Genomic DNA, 20,931 nt, shown 5'->3' with positions numbered 1-20,931 from the left:
TGCAATGCCCTAATATTATTTTCCAAGCGTTTATATGACTGGCATCTAGATACTAAAACATGAATAAAAATCATCAACAGGAGTCGCTGTTGGTCCACCGTAGGGGATCGAGCATGCGGCTCCCATCCCTTCTTGCGACCCATCGTTGGGGTGGGAAAGGACCCCCTCCCTGCTGTCTCACGGTCTCTCACGGCTGCCATGGGAGACGACCTTGGCTCCCTTCAGGGCACCTGTGGGCTGTATCTATCCTCCCTAAAACTCCTGCTCGATAAGAGTTCTATGCAACTTTCATCTGAGTGTGGCTGAAGCACTGAGAATATATTTTAATTGTCTGTTTGCTTTAAACTGGCCTGACTATGGATGTACAGAGAAACATCCATTTCACTTGTTAGCATTACAATAATAATATAAGATAGTTAAGACCACAAAACATTACTAACTTTATGAAATCATTTAAAGCACTATATTAACATTACAGCAGTAGTGTCTCCCTTTGAGGAAGTGTGAGAGATTAAGAGCCTCAAAGGTGATGACCTCATCTCCTAATGCTAGAGTCTTGTCTGCTCAAATGAACAAGATAGCTGAGCTCAAAACAGTGTAACTATATATATATCATTTTGACCTATAGAATTTCCTTTCAGTCCCCCTTCTCACCTACCAAAAAAGGTAGGTGAACTCCAATAAGGGAAATTATGAAGAACATCTACAGTGTTATGTCACAAGTCATTTTCAAGTGTTCATCATGTGTGTCTGGGTTAGGATAAAAGGTTAGGTTAGGCAAATGATTAAAACACACATTTTCCCATGCCAGCTACCAACTGCGAACAGCCAACGCCCCAAAACACCCAAACTGCTCCAGTGTCCCCCTTAGCTGACTGGCTGGGGAGGAAAAAGACAGACAGACAGACAGACAGACCGTCCGATCGACAGACAAAACCTCCTCTAGTTCAACCCCTGGCAAATAAATCAAGCATTTTATAAAGAAAATATAGCAAACACTGAATATTGCTGGGCTCTGGGTAGGGCTCCTTTCCGTTTCTCCTGCGTCTGTTAGAAAAAATAGAGGCTTTCAATGTAATTAGGGTCTGTACAGTTTGTAATACCTCTTCTACACATTTTGCTCAGGTCCAGGGGCGTCCCCCTTCAGACCTGTATATGGTCCTCGAATGTTTCGCCTGTGGTTAGTTTGTATGGGGAATGATCACTTAAGTTAACAGATGATTGTACAAAAGTTAATACAATCGCAATGCTTCCACCAACCCCAACTTTTAATTACTGACACTATTGTAATATTGTTTTGGGCTGCTACACCTCCATCATATCTGACTAAATTATTTTTAGCCTGTATTCACTCTCAACTAAACATGCGCTGCGCCATCTGCCACTTGTTAAAAACATTCCTCGTTCTTATTTTTTATTATTATTATATATACTAGACCATACCCGGTCGACGCATATCCGTGGGGGATATGCGCACATGATCTGGCAACCCGGGAGGCGACATTGTTTGACACATAAACGCTAATAAGAAGCTGAGATTTGATGAAATTGAAAGACGGGCTTCACAGTTAAGTTCAGATGGTAATGGTCAATGACTGTGGGCAAAATCAGAGCAATTGGTCCAGCCAGTGAGGAGAACCGGGTTGTGACACCACTACATTGTGACACCACTACAGACAGACAGAGGTTACTAGAATTATAGTAGGATATATATATTTTAGAATGATATCACACTCAAATAGGTATGAGCCCACTGCACCTCTTTTTATTAACTATTCATTATTGCTTATAAAGTACATGTTTTTCAAACCTACTTTTTTATATTCAAATATAAAAATGTAAACAAGCCACTCCTTATACTTATTATACATTTTATTTCATTACTTCTGATATTTCCTCCTACCCTACAAGACAATTTTAGAGGATTTTAATTCCACTTTTTGTCATATTTCTAAACCTCACATTCCGCACTTACTTATTGAACTTACTAGATGCCATTTAAGTCTTCAAAATCCTTTCCAACATTTAAGAAACATGTAAACACTTCTAATTTATTCCATACTATACTCCGTTGATTTAGTACTCTTCTAATTCTGAACTTTTAATAGAAATACACTCAACTAAACTACTCTGTCTGTTCATAACCTCCACTTGACCTCTCATCTAGCTGACTCACTTGACCTCCCATCTAGCTGACTCACTTGACCTCCCATCTAGCTGACTCATCGTGCACTAAACCCTGAGCGTACATGCATGCACACCTTTACTTTCTTAACTACTACCTCACTTACTTGTAATCTTTGGTCAGGGTGCCAGTCAGTGTACTGTATAGTGTGAATTTTCTATGTACAACAATGTCTCTGTATTGGCCATGTTCATATACTACAGTATGTGTGGTTGCAAGAGTTTTCTCCATTCTGTTCTGTGGACTTTAATGTTGTGCTATAATACATCAGTAGGCTACTTGTCTCTCTCCCCCTTAAAAAAAAAAAAAAAACTGTGTTTTTTCTTGTTTTTTTTCAAACATACAACTAAAGGTGCACTCTGCCCTACTTTGACCATTTAATAATTCAATTACCAACTTGCCAGAGGAAATTTTGCTTTCACATGCATGGGCCAGAGAGCCTGGTTTAACATCTTCCAGTGGCTCGGTAATGGTCACGTGACAGCACTCCTCAGTCCCCCTGCCAGAAGACAAATGTACAACAGTTTATGTTTTCCAGAGCAACCCCAAATGCTCAGTCGATACAGTTCCTTCTCCTGCACGTTTCGCATGTGCATTGCAAACAATCCTGCAGCATTGTTTATATCCCAGTTCGTATAGACTGACCCCTTCCCGCCTGTAATGTCACGTCCAAGAGCTGCAGACAGTGTCACTTCATGTGAAAAGGCAAATTGTCCAGACCATAAACATCGTGGACCCCCCGGATGTGAACGCAATTATCCTCAGCATTCGGGTTATTTACTTTGAAAAATGGCAATTATAATTTGGCAGTAAGCAATCATACCATCATTATTATTTACTTCCCTCAAACTTTTGCTTCCCTTGTGTGAAATGTATGGTTTCGTATGTGTACTGCCACTTAAGCAATTGTGTGTTGTGTGTGTCCGTGCGTGCATGCACTCTGACCTCTCTCCTAGCTGTCATACCCTCTTCTAATCACTTTTCTCTGCCTTCTATGCTGGTCCTGCTTAACCCTGTAACCGTCCTCCCCCTGCCTTAACACCCCTATAACTGGTCTGTCCCATTCTGCCTCATCTAAAAATGTTGCTGGCTCTGACCACCGTGTGTTCGCTGCCGCCTAGGCTGTATGCAATCACGGGCAAAGTGCCCCATACCATTGCAGTTAAAACACCTGACTTGGGACATGTCACGGGGACCCCTATAACCTCTTCTATAGTCCCCCTGCTGATAAGTGTTATTTAGGGGTTTCAACAAATCCTCTTCACACTTTTTAAGATTGTTTGCTTTCCAACACACTTTTTTCCTTTTCTCTTTTCTTTCAACTTTCTAAAACGGCACACACTTCCTAGCGCAATGAACTGTAGTATGTTATACAATGATTTAACAGTGAACTAGAAAGAGATAGACAGAAGAGATGCGACAATTGATTGATTGTCGCGAGTACACACCCCCCAATGCTTTTCCCCAAATGCAAACTCACATAGCACGGCGCGCTTCATGCGAGGAATCCACCCTTCCCACACAATTGATAATATATGCTACACTCCCCGAGCGTAATAACTCCCCCGAAGTTATTTTGTATGAACCCCTGGCCCATAAATCCCTTATATGTGATTTTAACAGCACTTTATGTGACGACTAGATACCGGATCAGAGTAAAAACCGCACCCGTGCGTTAAAATAACTCACTAAAACTCCCCGAGTCTATCTTATAACCTCCCCGAGATTACTTTTTCGCCCCGGACGACTGTATTGTCAATACCCAGAAATAACAATTAATACCAAACTCCCGGAATCTGGCTATCTCCCTGAGATGTCTTCCCTATCGCCCCTGACAATAGGATTTGCACAGTTAAAACACACAGCTCAATGACAATTCATTAACACCGCTAAATTTGGTTATAAATCAATGTCCTACAATAGCTAAATTTATGTCAATGCTTTGGAATTACGACAATTGCTTATCTCAGTCAAACAAACTCAGGTTAGAGTGTCCAATCACTGAATTAGTCGAAACAGGTTTCAGCAAACCTTATCTCTCACCCCGGGGCAAGTTTGCTCAGAACCGAGACAAGAAAGTCAAGACCTGCCAAAGGATGTCCTCCTCACGAACCAATACGGGTTTCAAGGCACCAATTGTTAAAAACATCAACTGAACCTTAACTCCATAAAAGTAAATCTAGAGAAGGATAAGGTACCTGGTTCAGTGGTTCCATAGTGTGAGGAGTTAAGCCCTTGAAATAATTGCTACACAGGTGATTACAATTGTAAGAATCAAAATGGTTTATTATCCTTAAACTAGTTTACAATTATTGATGAGCCTATTAACCAACCAGAATGAATTGTCATATACAAAAATAATACTCTACCAGCGGTTACAGTTCAATTCAGAGCTCTGAAGATACACTCCTCTCGAGCTAGTCGAGAAGTTTGCAATGCCCTAATATTATTTTCCAAGCGTTTATATGAATGGCATCTAGATACTAAAACATGAATAAAAATCATCAACAGGAGTCGCTGTTGGTCCACCGTAGGGGATCGAGCATGCGGCTCCCATCCCTTCTCGCGACCCATCGTTGGGGTGGGCAAGGACCCCCTCCCTGCTGTCTCACGGTCTCTCACGGCTGCCATGGGAGACGACCTTGGCTCCCTTCAGGGCACCTGTGGGCTGTATCTATCCTCCCTAAAACTCCTGCTCGATAAGAGTTCTATGCAACTTTCATCTGAGTGTGGCTGAAGCACTGAGAATATATTTTAATTGTCTGTTTGCTTTAAACTGGCCTGACTATGGATGTACAGAGAAACATCCATTTCACTTGTTAGCATTACAATAATAATATAAGATAGTTAAGACCACAAAACATTACTAACTTTATGAAATCATTTAAAGCACTATATTAACATTACAGCAGTAGTGTCTCCCTTTGAGGAAGTGTGAGAGATTAAGAGCCTCAAAGGGGATGACCTCATCTCCTAATGCTAGAGTCTTGTCTGCTCAAATGAACAAGATAGCTGAGCTCAAAACAGTGTAACTATATATATATATCATTTTGACCTATAGAATTTCCTTTCATGATATAGTGGCTCAAGAAACTTCAAGCTGTTAATATAACGTTATTGTAGAAGAAAATCATTGAATTGGCAGATTGTGCAACGTGACTGCAAGTTTCCTTTAAAGGCGTAGTTCACCCCCAAAATGACTTTTTTTCTATTGATTACTCACCCCATGGAAACTTCATGGATATAGCCAATAATTTGATGACAAACAGTGGTTCCGGTTGGAGACACAAAGAGTCTCTTTGTGTCTCCTACCGGAACTGCTGCTGGTCATCAAATTATTGACTTAGGAATGCGACGAAAACAAAAAAATATCCATGAATTCAAGTTTCTAAGGGGTGAGTAATCGATTTTTGAACTACTCCTTAAAGGCACTGCAAGTTAAATGAGGGAGATGAAATACTTACCAAAATAGAAAGCTATTGAAACAGTTGTAGGTGAAAGCAGTTTTCCCAGATATGCTGACCTAATTGTAACCTGTGTGCTGAACCATGATATCTGAAATGCTGCTGTCTGCTTTTGGCCAGAGTGTTAAAATTACATTCTGTGTATGCGCTTGTTTTCAAGGTGTGCTGGACATTCCCATGATCAGCTGGGTGGTGATGCTGGTGTCTAGACTTTTGGACTATGTGGCCAGTGTGGAGGACGAGGCTGCAGGCTCTAAAAAGCACCTTGGAGGGAAGGACAGGGACAGGACCTTCACAGGTACTTGAACTGTCTGCAATCGACCACTGAGAACTGAGATGACAGGACCGGTTCACATAGTCTGTGTGCTTAGATTTTCATTGGTGTCATTTCTTTATTGGCTGTCAAGGAAATACTTTGTGTGTGTCAGCCTTCCTCAGACTCTTAACCATATGCCAGTCTGATTCTTTATTTAAATCCCTACATAATTCACCAATATAACCATCTGGTGTCTAGACAACATTATTACCAACTTGAAGTGAGGGATATAAAGTCAATGAATTGAACTCAAAGTTAGCTTTTTTCTAGTAATCTTATTGGTGCAACAAATATTTTGGATGCAAGAAGGGGTTTGACACAAACAAGTCCATTCTATGACTATTGAAATTAAGTATTTGCCTTTTCTTGAGCTTTGTAACCTGGCAATTACTGCCTTTGTCAGAGTTGTGTGCAAGTGCCCCTCAAAAGTGAAAGTTATTGAACTAACTCCTCTGCCCTCTTCATCCGTCTCACCATGATTAAATGCAGGGAACCAGTGGAGTTTTATAAACAACAGTCTGCAGTCTCAGAACTCTAGCAGATCAACCAAAGGCAACAGTAGCTTGGACAGACTCTATTCTCGCAAGATCCGCAACAAGCTGGTCCACCACAAGCAGGTAAATGTGTCTCATCCCAACACCATTAGAAAAGCTTTATCCCGATCAACAACTTTGTTGTTGAGTACGTAAAACAAAACACTCAGATTAAAGCATGATTAAAGCATTAAAAAAAGATTGGAAATGAAGTGATGATTGTTTTTCAGATGTACTGGAATCTCCAGTGTCATCATTTTCTGAGCTGCAGGATCTTTATAAACATTTTCATAATATTTATACATTTTTAAAACTTTAAAAAATAGTCAAAATAGATGGTCTACAAGGTCACAACACGTGCCGATGCAACAATCATTTCATGGAGGCACTGCTTTTCAATGTCACTTTTCACAAACTCTGATTGCACAGTAATAAACTAATATTAGTCGTACCTTTTTAATCTGGAGTCATACTACATGGACCACAATAACGTTTCTATGTGCTCCTTCATCGGCCAGACATTAAATCTTCATGCTGAGTTTGTGTGTTTATGCGTATGTTACGTGGTAGTGATAGCTACACTACTGGCTCTGTGCCTCTGAGCATTTTTGTTGTTCCCAGCGCCTTTGGCACTTTTCTGCTCACACAAGATGCCTAGAAGACACAGGGCCTAAAAGCTTCTCACAGAGTTCAAACGGTGGTGAAATGTGTTGTGTTGGATTGTGTATTTATCATGCCCTTTTCATTGTAGCAGTTAAATCTATTGAAAGCAAAACAGAAAGCTTTGGTGGAGCAGATAGAGAAGAAAAAGATCCAGAGCAACAAAGGTTCCTCCTATAAACTCCTGGTGGAGCAGGCCAAGCTCAAACAGGCCACATCAAAGGTGAGCATTTCCACATAAATCATCACATATCTGCTACCACAATGAAAACAAACTACTTCAACGCTACCCTAATTTAATGAAAGACCTTATTTAGCTTTCTTAAAACGGCTGAACTTGTGATTGTGACTGGCTTTCTGAACATGGGTTAACATGGAGAATGATTAAATGTTCGTTCAACTTAGTAACTCTTGGTATCCTCGTGCCTCGCTCTCCCACTGCTCCTTTGATCCCAGCACTTTAAGGACCTGATTCGTCTGCGGCGTACCGCCGAGTGTCCCCGCTTCACGCTGGACACGGAGGCCACGGCGGCCAAGGAGGCCCCCGAGGTGGAACCCCTGCCCTTCACGCTGGCCCACGAGCGCTGCATCTCCGTCGTGCAGAAGCTGGCCCTCTTCCTGCTCTCCATGGACTTCACGTGCCATGCCGACCTGCTGCTCTTCGTCTGCAAGGTCCCAAATCTACCTATTAAATAGCATTTCTAGACTCCTCCTGTCAGTCTGCAAGCAGATGTCATTTGGACACGTTTTTGCATCTTATTCACCCTAAATGATTTCTTGACTGCCTCCATATTAAATGATGGATTACTGGCCATTAAAAAGTGAAAGAACTGGGAGTGATTTTAAGAGAGATGGATTGATGGTCTGTATTGTACTAATAATTGATGTATTAATTTATGAAACTATTAATCTGTAGACTAATACAGAGGTCTTCAACAGGGGGTCCGGAACCGCTAGGGGGTCCTCAGCGTTACTACAGGGGTCCGCCAAATGTTTCTGTGATTTTTACATTAACCACTTCAACCAAGCATCCCTATTCTGAGGAGAACTTTAGCCAAACTTTAGTGGTTTGGTGTAGGGGAAAAAAAGAGCAGACTAAGTACAGAGTGAAAGGTCAGGTTTACTAAGTATTGTTTAAGTGCATGGTTACATGTCTGGAAATACACATTAACATGAATCCAACATGTGAAACAAGTCTATGAAGCTGCCGATGAAATCTATGAAAAAATAAATATTTTATACAATATATAATGGGGGTCCCTGCTTTATCTCGCTCTCAGCCAAGGGGTCCTTGGCCTGAAAACGTTGAAGACCCCTGGACTAATAGATGAAAGTGAAAAGGAAATGTATATTTTTCAGTTCACTATTGCTTCATGAGCATGAACTCTCTCTCTCGTGTGGGTGTGTGTGTGTGTGTGTGTCCACTCTAGGTCCTAGCTAGGATAGCGAATTTCACCCGACCCACCATCCACCTGTGTGAGGTAGTGTCGGAGCAACAGCTGGAACGCCTGTTGCTCCTCCTGGTAGGGACAGACTTCAACCGGGGGGACATCTCCTGGGGAGGAGCCTGGGCCCAATACTCACTCACCTGCATGCTACAAGACATCTTGGCAGGTAGGCGGTTCTGCTCCTGTGGGGCAAATAAGAGTGGTAGGACATGCATTGACATTGTCAAGTGGTGTTTGTGTCATATTTGTTCAAAGGGGTTGCAACAGTTAATCGAACTGATACATTAAATAGTAGCTTTTAAAAAATGGCAAAACTACAAGCGAAAATAGCTGATCTACAAGCGAAAATAGCTGATCTACAGTACATGGTACTACTACAGTACATGCACTCAACGCATTTTTTTGCGTGACACCGTTTTACAGTTTTTTTCTTATTTTCTTTACTTTAAGGACACATAAGGCCCACAAAGTAATTTATGTAATCAATTATGTCCTCCTCGTCCCCCAGGTGAACTGCTGTCCCCGGGCTCTCTGGATGTGATGGTCGAAGGGGCGTTGGGGGAGGAGGCCGGCACGTCGTCCTCTTCAGGGGCAGGGGCCGACTCGGACGACTCCCTGCCCCAGCAGACGCCCATCCCCCTGGTGGAAAGCATCGAAGAGGTCCTGGCGCCTGATATCATCACAGGTACACCTGGTACCTCCTCTGTTTTCCAAAGTGCGTTGGTAGGCCACCCCGTAAACACACACACGCTCCCAAAAGCACCACATGGATTTTTTTCCCCCCATGAACCCTCACATTTGTATGATCATGATGATGGTGATGCATTTTATGTTTTAAAAAAATGTTTTCTTCCCTTCCTTCCCCTCTTCTTTTCATAGCTGCATGTTGTATTTTGTTTTCTTCCACAGTGTTGTTTTGCAGTACTTGTATGGCTTCCTGTGCGGAAATTCTGTTTTGTTTTTTATAGGGTATTTGCAGGTTTTTCTAACAGCCTTCATCGTTAATGTACAGTTTTTTTGTGTTTTTGTCTTTTTGAAGTGAGAGTTCAAACATTGCAGATTCATGGCATGTCAATTTGATTACATGCGTTTTCTTATGTCAACTGCAGTCATGTTTGCATGGTCATGATTAGATTTGTATTCCATTTGTAAACTATTATGTCTGTCTTAGGCTGTAATTACTGACATAAATGTAGTAGTAGAAACCACCTTCAACTCAATTTGGCTCTTCTCTATGATTTTGACATTCCTATAAGAATGCACAGATTTGGTAGAGTTGGTTGGATTTGATGAAGTTGTCAGATGGTTTCGAGTAGTGTTGGCCAACAAATCCTTTGTCTGGACTCTCCCTATATTACAGAGAAACCAGTGATTTTAATCGGCCTTAAAATTGCCTAGTAACTTTCTAAAGAAAGGCCAGTTTGAGTTTACTTGCTGGTTGTTTTTTTAGTGTGCTTGCTTGGCAATATTAAAGCTGTTTTCGTTATCCAAAGGTGCTCCACCTCTATCATCTTTGGAAAAAGATAAAGACATAGACTTTGACTTGCTACAAGACCTGATGGATGTTGATATTGATCCTTTAGATATTGATTTGGAAAAGGATCCACTCGCCGCCAAAGTATTTAAGGTATGTTAAGCCTGACTTCCCTTGTCTCTGTTCAACTCTGCATTTATTCTGTGTTTTCTCCTATACTGTATTGGTATTTGGCTAGTGGTATTGGCCATAGCACCCTCCAGTTAACAATTGATTTAGTGAAAAATAAATCAGTTCAAGCACCAGTTCAAATGAACACCAAGCGCATCAATAATGTAGCTACACTGACCTCAACCCATCCAAAAGATATTTGAATTGTTACTGCACAGTACACAGCTCCACAACACTACTGAATACCTATTAAATTGTGTAGATGCATTCAATTGGCCAAGCTAACCATCGTCGGTAAAGTGTTACTCTTCCTTTCTCAGTTTGTAATTTAAAATGTTCTTGCATGTAAATGTAGCCATAGGCAACTATTAAACCAACTGTAGCGGTTTTATTTATTTATCTTTTGTCTTGTGCTGTCTTGTGGTAGTTTGCATGCAAGCACAAATGTACAGGTATGTGTGTTGAGAAAGGAATGATTACATTTTGTATTTTTGTTTTTGTCTATTGCTCCCTCCCTCCCTCCTGTCCTTCAGCCTATAAGCAGCACCTGGTATGACTACTGGGGCGCTGACTATGGCACGTATGGATACAACCCCTACATAGGAGGGGTTGGTATCCCCGTGTCCAAACCGCCAGCTGCTGTGGAAAAGACCGGCTCACAGGGTCTCTCCGTTTCTGTGTCACAAGGTGAGAAAGGGGCTAGTGAATGTAGACATTGTAGTTCAATTATTCTTTTCATTTCTTTAGGGCAGGGGTCTTCAACAGGGGTTCCGGGACCCCTAGGGGGTCCTCAGAGTTACTACAGGGGAGCGCCCAAATCCACCCAAATCTTGTAACTTTTTTTTACATTAGCCACTTGAACCCTAGCGCCCCGATTCTGGGGGGAACATTAGCCGAAAATTGCAGATCTACAAGCTGAAGGACATTTTGTGTCAAATCTTCATTATCATGGCTGTGACCAGACGAGGTGCCATTAGCACTGTCTTGATTAAAAATGTTTACTCTTGCAGTGTAACGACGAGGCTCTCTTTGCAATTTCACTGCTATCTTTAAGCTGGCGCCCATTATAAGCTGATATGGACATTAACCTCAGATACAGTATGAAATTCTCATTTACTGAGCGATGCCCACATTTATTGCACTCAATAAATGTCATGATCCGATTTAGCAGGTATCACTTGTTACAACAGTGTCTGCAAATTCTGCATGTTTGATATGGATCCCTTAACTCGATTGAACCGAGAACTTTCCAGTTCCAAGACAGCTGCTCTACCCCTAGAGCCACTGCCTGATTGTTGGCATTGTTAAGGATGAAGAATTTAACAGTGTTCAATTTCTTGCTAGAAGTGGTTTAGCAGTTCAATAGGATCTGGTAAATCCTGGTAGTAATCTTTGGCCTTTTCCCGTCTTTGCTCTTGACAGCATTGGATGCCCGCCTGGAAGTGGGGCTGGAACAGCAAGCAGAGCTGATGCTCAAAATGATGGCCACTCTGCAGGCCGACTCCATCCTACAAGCCCTCACTTCAACTTCACCTACAGGTACACACACATACGGAGCAGGGAAGCAGCAGCAAATATTAAAATCTTAATACATTAATTGATTGGTTTGTAACTTGTTTTTAACGGATAATAAAGTAAATCTTGAATCATAGGACAAAAAAATCTACATTAATCACCCTTTTCTTATCAGTGTTTTACACTACGAAATAACTTGCACCTTTTTGATTTAGGTTCAGAATAGGTACTATTGGTGTACAACATTAGCGATCAATGATAGTCATTGTAGGTTCTTCCTGGTAGTCAAACCAGATGACATGACGTGTGTGTGTCTCTTCTCTCCACCCCCTGTCCCCAGTGGCCCAGGCCTCCAACGGGACAGATGACTCCCTGCTGAGGGGGCTGCAAGGGGGAGGATCCTCTCCTCCAGTCAGCAGCTTGATGGTGCAGGCCTCTTCTATCCCCATGCTGAGCGCTTGCTTCAACAAACTGTTCTCCATGCTGCAGGTCCACCATGTGCAGGTCAGAATGCAGTACCACTACCTAGTTAGAAAAAATCACACCCTGTGTGAAGAGAGTGGTGCCTTTGATGAGCCCCGTATTGATGTTGTCATCAATGTTTGTTTATTGGACACACACCCGGACAGACACACACCCGGACACACGGACACACAGACAAAGTCAGATATAGGAGTGGTTGGCACCACTCAAAAATCACACCCTGTGTGAAGGAAGCGGTGCCTTTGATGAGCCCCGTATTGATGTTGTCATCAATGTTTGTTTATTGGACACACACCCCGACAGACACACACCCGGACAGACACACGGACACCCGGACACACGGACACACAGACAAAGTCAGATATAGAGCGGTTGGCACCGCTAAAAACTAAACAATAAATACAAGTTGAACCTGGTTTCAGGGCAGGAGGAGACGGAACAAATATCAATCTTTGCCATACAGCATGGCTACATTACAGCAGATACTGTGCAATCAAAACACACATGCAAAAGGTTAGAGAGTTATGATGCGTTACGGCATGTCACTCTGTCCTTGTCCACCCATTCCCTTTCGACACTCCACAGCTTGGTATTTGGGAAACAGTGGCGGTAATGTAATGTGCCCCTTACCCTAGGTGTCTGTGTTTTTCCATGGGTTCATGAAACCTTCGTCCCTTTTCAATTAGCTGTACTATAAACTCCCTGAATTCAATACCACTTCTACAGGCTTAGATTAAAACTGACTTCAAAGGCTTACAAGGTCACCATCAGTTGCATTTATTTACACATTTGGTGTGTTTCCATCCCACTGATGAGGTGTTTTGTGCTTTAGTTGGAGTCCCTTCTGCAGCTGTGGCTGACCCTCAGCCTCAACTCCTGCTCCAATGGCACAGAAGAGAGCGGCTCTGACATATTCATGTTCAATGCCAGCCGAGTGCCCGCCATCCCACTCAACCAAGGTCAGTGTTCATCATAATGCTGTATGTACTTTTCTGAGGGTGCCTGGTGACTCAGCCAGTTAGTGCAGGATAATTATGCTCCTAGGGAGCGTGAGGATATGGGTTTGAATCTGAATCCCCCATCTTGTCTTGCATTTCTCTCCTCCCTGTCTGCCTCTGAAATAAAGCATAAAATGAAAAAAAAAGAGAGAAAATAATCTATTCAAACGTGTAAAGTTTTGACCTACAGTGATTCCTCTAGTGGTTCCTCATCACAGTTCTTTTGGAATGTCAAAAAAATAAAGTACTGTGTGGAAACAGGTTTTATCTTCTCCGGCTTGCTAGTGAAAAAACTGATTTATGGGAGAGACGAGAAAAGGCTTTCAGTGTTAGAAAGCATGCTGTGTAGCAAGATGACTTAACCCCCAGCAGTAAATCTTGATTTGGCAAGCTGGCCGTCTTTAATACACACACAACATACTATTCTTTGAATATTGTATTATTATTCGGGAAAAATGTACTGAAAGACCATAAAAGCTATCTTAATTTTAAAGGCAAAAAACATTTGTACACTATCAGAGTAATATTAACAACCAGGATTTTACTGCATGTGTATGTGTATTCAGCCTCCATCAGCAGTTTCCTTACCGTGCTGGCTTGGTATCCCAACACTTCCCTGAGGACCTGGTGTCTGGTTCTTCACTCGCTCACCCTCATGACGAACATGCCGGCCTGTGGTCAGTACTCAACACTTGGTATGTTTTTTTTAGAAAGAGGTTTATATATATCTAATCTGAATTAAGTCAGTGTTGTTGTTTTCAACCTTACCATTTTGTATGTGTATGATGAATGAATTAATAAATTACCCCCTTGGTTCCCTACGTAAGATACTGCTGACTTCCTTGTTTTTTTGCAGCCTCCAGCAATGGGCTGGGTGGTCAGGAAAGCACGGCTCAGCAGATGGTGTCCGACCCCACACTGGTGCATTTCCTGGTTCGCTTCCTCTCCGGCAGCAACCCCCACGGAACCAGCCAGCACAGCTCCCAGGTGGGCCCCACTGCCACCCAGGCCATGCAGGAGTTCCTCACCCGACTGCAGGTGCACCTGTCATCCACCTGCCCGCAGATGTTCAGCGAGTTCCTGCTCAAGCTCATGCACATCCTGTCCAATGAGAGGTACGAGTGTCTTGTCATGGTGTTCTGTGTAGTGACAACTTATGTGTTTCACTGCCATCATCCATGGACATACTTTGGTCCATGGAGTAAGTGCTTGTAATCCTAGGGTCTCTGTTTTGAAGCAGGAGTCGTCTTTACCACAAGTATTAACACCATCCACATAAAGCCTAGACATTGTTTTTGTGTCCATATATAAAGTATTTAAAATGGTCCTGGATCTGGCCCCTCCTGGATACCTGGCCCCTTTATGCGGAAAGTGTTATGCCATTTGTCCTGCCCTAAGACTCCATAAAACAATTATTATAATTATACCACTAGCCACAAGCTAGGCCATTAACCGGCTGATGGAATGCATTGGCATAAATAAGGAATACTAATAAGCCTTTAAGGTGAACCCAAGTGTAGAAACCCTGTTACAATGTGACAAGTGTCTTTTGTCAAAGTCAATTATTAATTTTTCCATCTGACTGCATTGCTTCCGGTTTGAAATGATGAACTTTCTAGTTACGCGTTAACAAGCTGAAGAAAAGCAAGACAACTCCGTGAGGACTTAACTTGATCATGTTGCTGCCTTCTGTATCGGAAACCATTACTGCATGTGTTCAAATCTCATTAATAAACTGGCTCAGTTGATGGTGGTTGTTTTCCCTCTGTAGGAGCCAGTGGTCTTCACCTGACCAAACACAAGAACTTCCACGGTGGTCTAGATGCCATCTCCGTGGGCGACGGCCTGTTCACCATCCTCACAACTCTCAGCAAGAGGGCCACCTCGGTCCAGGTCATGTTGCAGCCCATACTCACATACATGGCCTGTGGCTACATGGGCAGACAGGTGAGGAAAGAGCACACGTTGAAGGCAGCTTGGGGTTTACATGCATCACAGATGCTCTGGAAAATAGTTTGCACTTTCTGATAAACGTTCCTTGTGGTTTGTCAAAATGACAAATGACATTGACCTGTTTTACCTAATCTCAGGGGTAAAACGTGTTTAGCTTCATGAGTGTTAAGTGGGACATTGCAGGAAAAAAGAACATGCATGCTCAACACATTTTCCTAGCACATGCTAATTCATGGAGGTTAAAATTGAATTTATGACAAATTCAGTGGGTTTTGGCCGTATTAAAAAGTGGTGTATTTCATTTTCCATTTTCCTAGGGTTCTCTTTCCACCTGTCAGCTCTCTGAACCTCTACTTTGGTTCATCCTCCGAGTGTTGGACACCAGCGAAGCTCTCAAGGCCTTCCATGACATGGGTGCATATGCGCGCGCACACACAAACACACATACACATTTCTATTAGGACACATATTCGTATGTGCGGTCTACAGCCCCGGCTGTCGCTTATGACCCCAAGCAATACTACCAGCAGCCCATCGCTACATCAGCTGTGGCCGCAGCACAGCCCCAGCCCACAGTGGCAGAGTCCTACTATCAGACAGGTACGTTCAACTCGCCACTGACTGGACTCGTCATGGTGAAGAAAAGTCCTCCTAGAGCTGTCATTCTCAAAGCTTTTTAAAAACTTTGATGACCTCCAGTTTGGTGTGCATTAGGCCAGTGGTGCTCAAACTTTTTAATTTCAATGACCCCTCATAACTCTGAGAGTGTACAAATGGAACCAAATGGACCTGTACGGGTCCATTTGGTTCCATTTGTACACTCTCAAAAGTTCCAGACCTGTATGTGTCTATTTTGAACCACCTCAAGGAACCCTGAGGGTCCCTGGACCCCACCACTGCATTAGGGTCCATTTGGATACAAGCTCACAGCTTGTCTTATGAAGTTTTATACATTGACTATTTTTCAAAATTTGAGAACTTTGATAAATATATTTTTTAAGTCTTTAAACCTTTGGCTATAATGGCATGCCCAAAATGGGTAAGCCAGGATTAATGTGGTTAACTACATTAATCTACAATCTTTCAACGTGTCGCACTGTGAGATTGTAGATATTTGTAAAGGGGTAAAAAAGGAGGGGGCCCATTATAGACCCCTGGCTGACACCGATAAACACATTATTTAGGAACATAATGGATTGTAAACGGTCACAAAAGATATTAACCCTCATTCAATATACACACGCCCACACACAGGCAGGCTTACTGGACGTTGTGTACTTGTCTCTATACTGTGTATATTTGGCACAGATGTATGCATATTTGACCGGTACGCAAGTTCTATGCTTGGTTCAGGTGTTTGGAAGGACAAAAAAAAACAGAACATATTTGCATATCTGGTTTAATAAAGACATAAGCCAATCCTTTTACAGCTTCATAAGTCATAAGGGGAACTTTAGCTTTGACGTGTTTTGGCAATTATAACAAAGATGTCAACATGTGTGTTCCCAAATATGAGATTTATGATATGAGAGCATTGTTGTTTGGAAAACAAACCCTCAAACGTGTTGCTCTGCTCCGTTCCCCAGGTGGTGAAGCTTCACACCAAGCTGGGGAAACCCATCCCTTCACCCAGACCTCCTCCTCCTCCAGTAAGACCCCCTCCTCTGGCCTGGGCAGCTCCAGCACCACCTCTTCGTCCCTGGGCACCTCCTCCTCCAATGCTTCTGCCTCCACCCACAACTCCTCCTACCTGAAGCCGGTCAACATAGTGAGCGGTGGCGGGGGGACCAACTCTGTCGGTCAGTAGGTCAGTAGGTCAGTAGGTCAGTAGGTCCCCTTTGAATGTTGACGTCTCTTGGCGGTATTTGACAATGACTTCATTCTTCACCTTGTTGCCATTATGCTCTGTTCTGTGTTTTTGCTGTATTCCTGTTTGATTAGTATAGCTCTGCATTTAGCCAGTTCAACCACATGAATCCTAGCGTCCCTATTCGGGGCTTGTCGTAATAGGCAAACATTCAGTGAAAACAAAAATCGTCTCACTACACGTCACGAGGCATTGTGTGAGCTTGTAGATCGGCAGAGATTGATGAGTGATAGAAAAGGACGGGGCCAATTACAGACCCCTTGCACACCCATCTAAGTATATAGGGTTTAAGTCATTGAACCCCTATGTACTTATCACACAATGAATAAAGAAAACAACTTCCATTTTCACTTTAAAAATTATAAAACTTTTTTTTTTGACAATTTGCACCTATAATGACGTGCCCAAAATAGGGACACCAGGTTGAAAGTGGTTCAAACACTCATCACTAATAAAGAGTGAAGCTGGTTTCACAGAGCGTGTTTTGCACTCAAAGGCTACATGCCAATGTCTGGATAAGTCTCTGCCAACTTGTGTAGTGATGGACAGCGACCAGGCGTGCGTTTCCAAACCTAACATTTCTTGAAGTTCTGTGCCTTGTAGAATAACAAGTGTATAACCTAGTTTAACCATGCAGTCAAATGGCCAATAGTTCACTCCTGGCCCTTGCAAATGGAAACGGTCATTGTTTTCCTTTTTCTTTTTAATTATTATTGTGATTTATTGCATTTGTATGCTGTCCATTAGTCAAAGCATCTGTGGACTAGTGACTCCTCAGTAAAATGTAAAATGGAATGTCACAGTTTTAAGTAAACCAATACTAAGAATCTTTGAATGGGATTGTGTGTTAATAGTGATGTTTTGTTTGTTTTTGCATGATAAAAATTTTGATTTGCAAATTCTTATCGGTTAATCAATTAATTTTTTGTGTGTATTTACGATTAGAGGTTGGGTGTTCACTAATGTCTATGGTAAGTTTACGGTAACTTTTGGCCCTGCTACAAATAATAACTTCACTAGCTGTGGTCTTTTGGAGCAGTAAGGATGAAGTCATTAGTAGACACAATTTCGGGTTTTATCGTATTTGTTGGCTGTTCACTTCATCCAATGCCATCTGCAAACTCACAACACCTTGCATCGCCTATTTTCGCCACTAAATAGGCAATTTATGAAATATTGTAAGAGGGTTTGTGCCCAATAGCAATGGTCTGAGACTAAAGAACCCTACCTCCCCCTTCGCCCCTTGCAGGAGGAAACAAACTGCAGACCACGGCGAAAGCGGATGAGATGAAGGCGGCGGAGATATCCAAGCCAACGCCACCCTCCATGGCTGCCCCAGAGATCAAGAATGATGTCTCTGATTGGCTGTCTGCGGCGGCGCTAGCTGCACTGCAGAACGACGTGCAGCCTGTTGGACACGACTACGTTGAAGAGGTATTCTGACAGTTCACTTGGGTGTTGCTTGCCAAAAATAACTTATCTACATGCTAACACGTCGCATCACGACACATTGTTAGCTTGTAGATCAGTTATTTTTGTGAGTATAAATTATATTGTTAAATTGTCTTTTTTTTTAGTAAGGCAAAAAAGTGTGCACAACTGCAGCAGCCCAAATAGGGATTGATTGATTGATGTACTTTATTTAGTAAGACATGAGAACAACAGTACATGGAAGTACAAATTCACAATACAAGGTCTACTAAACTGGAAGACTCATAAAAGCACAGAGCTTGTTTCAAATGAGTTCCCCATGCACACAAATCATGATGACATATAAGAGACAGACAGATATACACAACTACTATAGAATGTCATACAATCAGTTTACAGGTTACTGGTATGAAGGGTGAGAAATATGTACAAAAGGAGAAGGAGAGAGGGGGGGGGGGGTAGGGGGGTAGGTTAGGTTAGGACTTAGACAGGGGCCATTTTCCAATTGCAGCCTCCTGAAGGTGTATCTTTAGGGCTGTTTTGAAAGAGAGTAGGGTTTTACACTCCTTTACTCCTTTTGGTAGGGCGTTCCACATTTTTGATGAATAGCATGAGAACGAGTTACTTCCCTTTGTTGAGCCAAAAAAGGGTTGGACAAGGTTTGTGGAGCTGCCTCTGGTATTGTGATTGTGGACATCATTAACATTTTGGAAGTATTTTGACAAATACAGGGGGATCCCAATGTTGTGATATATCTTGAAGACCAGGCCCATAGCAAGTTGCTGTACTCTGTCCGCAACCCTAAGCCATCCAATCTTATCAAAATGATCAGGGGTTAGATGGATTTTGTAGTTGAGGCCAAGAAGTAGCCTTACTAGTTTGTTTTGGGATGTTTGGAGCCTTGTTTTTAAGGCCTTGGTGGTGTTGTGATACCATGAAGTACATGCATAATCGTAATGACCTTGTATGAGGGCCACTGCAAGAGTCTTCAGAGTCTTCTTACTGACTTTACGATCAATACTCCGCAAAAAGCGTGTTTTTTTGTGGACCGTTTTGATCGTTTTTTCAGCATTTTTGTCACCAGAGAGGTCAGCCTCCAAGATAGAGCCCAGGTAGGTAATTTCGTTTTTTCTTTTGATGATATCATCACCCGCTTTGATCGTGAAGCTCTCTGCCTTTCTGAGGTTAGGAGTGGACCCAAAGAGGATGCATTCCGTTTTGCCCAGGTGTAATGAGAGCTTGTTGTCGGAGAGCCAGATGCAGATCTTGTTGAGTTCAGAGCTGAGAGTTTTCTCAACCTGCAGCCTGTCCCTGTCCGAGACTAGCAGGGCCGAGTCATCTGCGAACAGGAACAGGTTGCAGTCGCAGGCTGACGACATGTCATTCACATATATCAGGAACAGTAAGGGTCCTAGTATACTTCCTTGGGGAACACCACAAGTCACTGGGAGGGGGGGGGACTGGGTGCTGTTTACTTCCACCACTTGCTCCCTCCCTTCCAGGTAGGATCTCATCCAGTTCACTGACGTGTCATCAAAACCTATTGCTCTGAGCTTATTGATCATAATCGGGTGATTAACGGTGTCAAAAGCCTTCTGGAGGTCCAGCATGACCATGCCGCAATATTTGCCCTTTTCAATCTCTTGTTTGATAGAGTCGTTCAAATAGAGAAGGCATGTGTCAGTGGAGTGGTTTGTTCTGAAGCCAGATTGGAATTTGTAGATTAGATTTTTCTCGGCAAGATACTTGTCGACCTGTTCATAGACTATTTTTTCCATGACTTTCGAGATGGAGCTTAGAATAGAAATAGGGCGGTAGTTGCCAGGGTCTAATTGGTTTCCTTTTTTGAACAGAGGGGTCACCCTTGCTTTTTTGAAGTCGTTGGGGACCTGTCCCTGTGTGGTGGAGAGGTTGAATATGTGGGTAATGATTGGAGCAATGGAGGCGGCTGAGTCTTTTAGAAATTTGGGGGGGATATTGTCGAGGCCTGTGGCTCTGTGTTGATGAAGAGCACTCAATTTTTTAAACACCTCTTCTGTTTTCACAGGGGAGAGTTTAAAGTCATCTTTGCAAACACCCTGTTTTTCGTAAAATGAGACAACATACTCCTCACCATATCTCCCAGAGTGTGGAGGAAGTTTTTCAACCAAATCTGAGGCTACGGTCGTGAAGAATATGTTGAGGATTTTACTCACTTCGTGTTTGGATGAAATGAGAGTGTCATTCACCTTGAGGCTTAAGTTTGAAAGCCTGGTTTTCAATTTTTTGCTGCAGCCTAGGAGGTTCTTGAGTAGCCTCCAAAGCTCTCGTGGTTTTTTTCGATTTTCCTCAATCTTGTCATCGAGGTAGCTTTTTTCTGCTAACAGGAGCATGCTATTTACCTTGTTTCTTAGCTTGTTTTTTTCCTTTTCAAGTTTAGCTACGTGGGATTCG

At 42.5% G+C, this 20,931-nt stretch overlaps 1 protein-coding gene across 1 annotated transcript in view; it reads left to right on the top strand.

Moving 5' to 3' along the window:
• The window catches only part of LOC311035139 (dual E2 ubiquitin-conjugating enzyme/E3 ubiquitin-protein ligase BIRC6-like), a gene marked incomplete at both ends in the record, with an annotated part of 28,799 nt that extends 10,298 nt beyond the window's left edge, over nt 1-18,501 (top strand). Inside the window, 19 exons of the mRNA XM_084043221.1 lie at nt 5,810-5,947; nt 6,455-6,582; nt 7,250-7,381; nt 7,615-7,830; nt 8,589-8,772; nt 9,115-9,321; nt 10,100-10,233; nt 10,785-10,938; nt 11,674-11,790; nt 12,107-12,270; nt 13,082-13,208; nt 13,814-13,924; nt 14,104-14,448; nt 15,019-15,194; nt 15,518-15,614; nt 15,690-15,800; nt 16,509-16,527; nt 16,878-16,999; nt 18,317-18,501. Of these exons, the coding sequence (XP_083899347.1) occupies nt 5,810-5,947; nt 6,455-6,582; nt 7,250-7,381; nt 7,615-7,830; nt 8,589-8,772; nt 9,115-9,321; nt 10,100-10,233; nt 10,785-10,938; nt 11,674-11,790; nt 12,107-12,270; nt 13,082-13,208; nt 13,814-13,924; nt 14,104-14,448; nt 15,019-15,194; nt 15,518-15,614; nt 15,690-15,800; nt 16,509-16,527; nt 16,878-16,999; nt 18,317-18,501 (2,867 nt within the window). The remainder of the gene's footprint in view (nt 1-5,809; nt 5,948-6,454; nt 6,583-7,249; nt 7,382-7,614; nt 7,831-8,588; nt 8,773-9,114; nt 9,322-10,099; nt 10,234-10,784; nt 10,939-11,673; nt 11,791-12,106; nt 12,271-13,081; nt 13,209-13,813; nt 13,925-14,103; nt 14,449-15,018; nt 15,195-15,517; nt 15,615-15,689; nt 15,801-16,508; nt 16,528-16,877; nt 17,000-18,316) is intronic.
• Between the last annotated feature and the right edge of the window lie 2,430 nt (nt 18,502-20,931).

Source organism: Gymnoscopelus microlampas (genome assembly GCF_963454915.1).
Source record: "Gymnoscopelus microlampas genome assembly, chromosome: 19".
Classification (NCBI taxonomy): Eukaryota; Metazoa; Chordata; class Actinopteri; order Myctophiformes; family Myctophidae; genus Gymnoscopelus; species Gymnoscopelus microlampas.
This window is presented reverse-complemented; position numbering and strand designations above follow the sequence as displayed.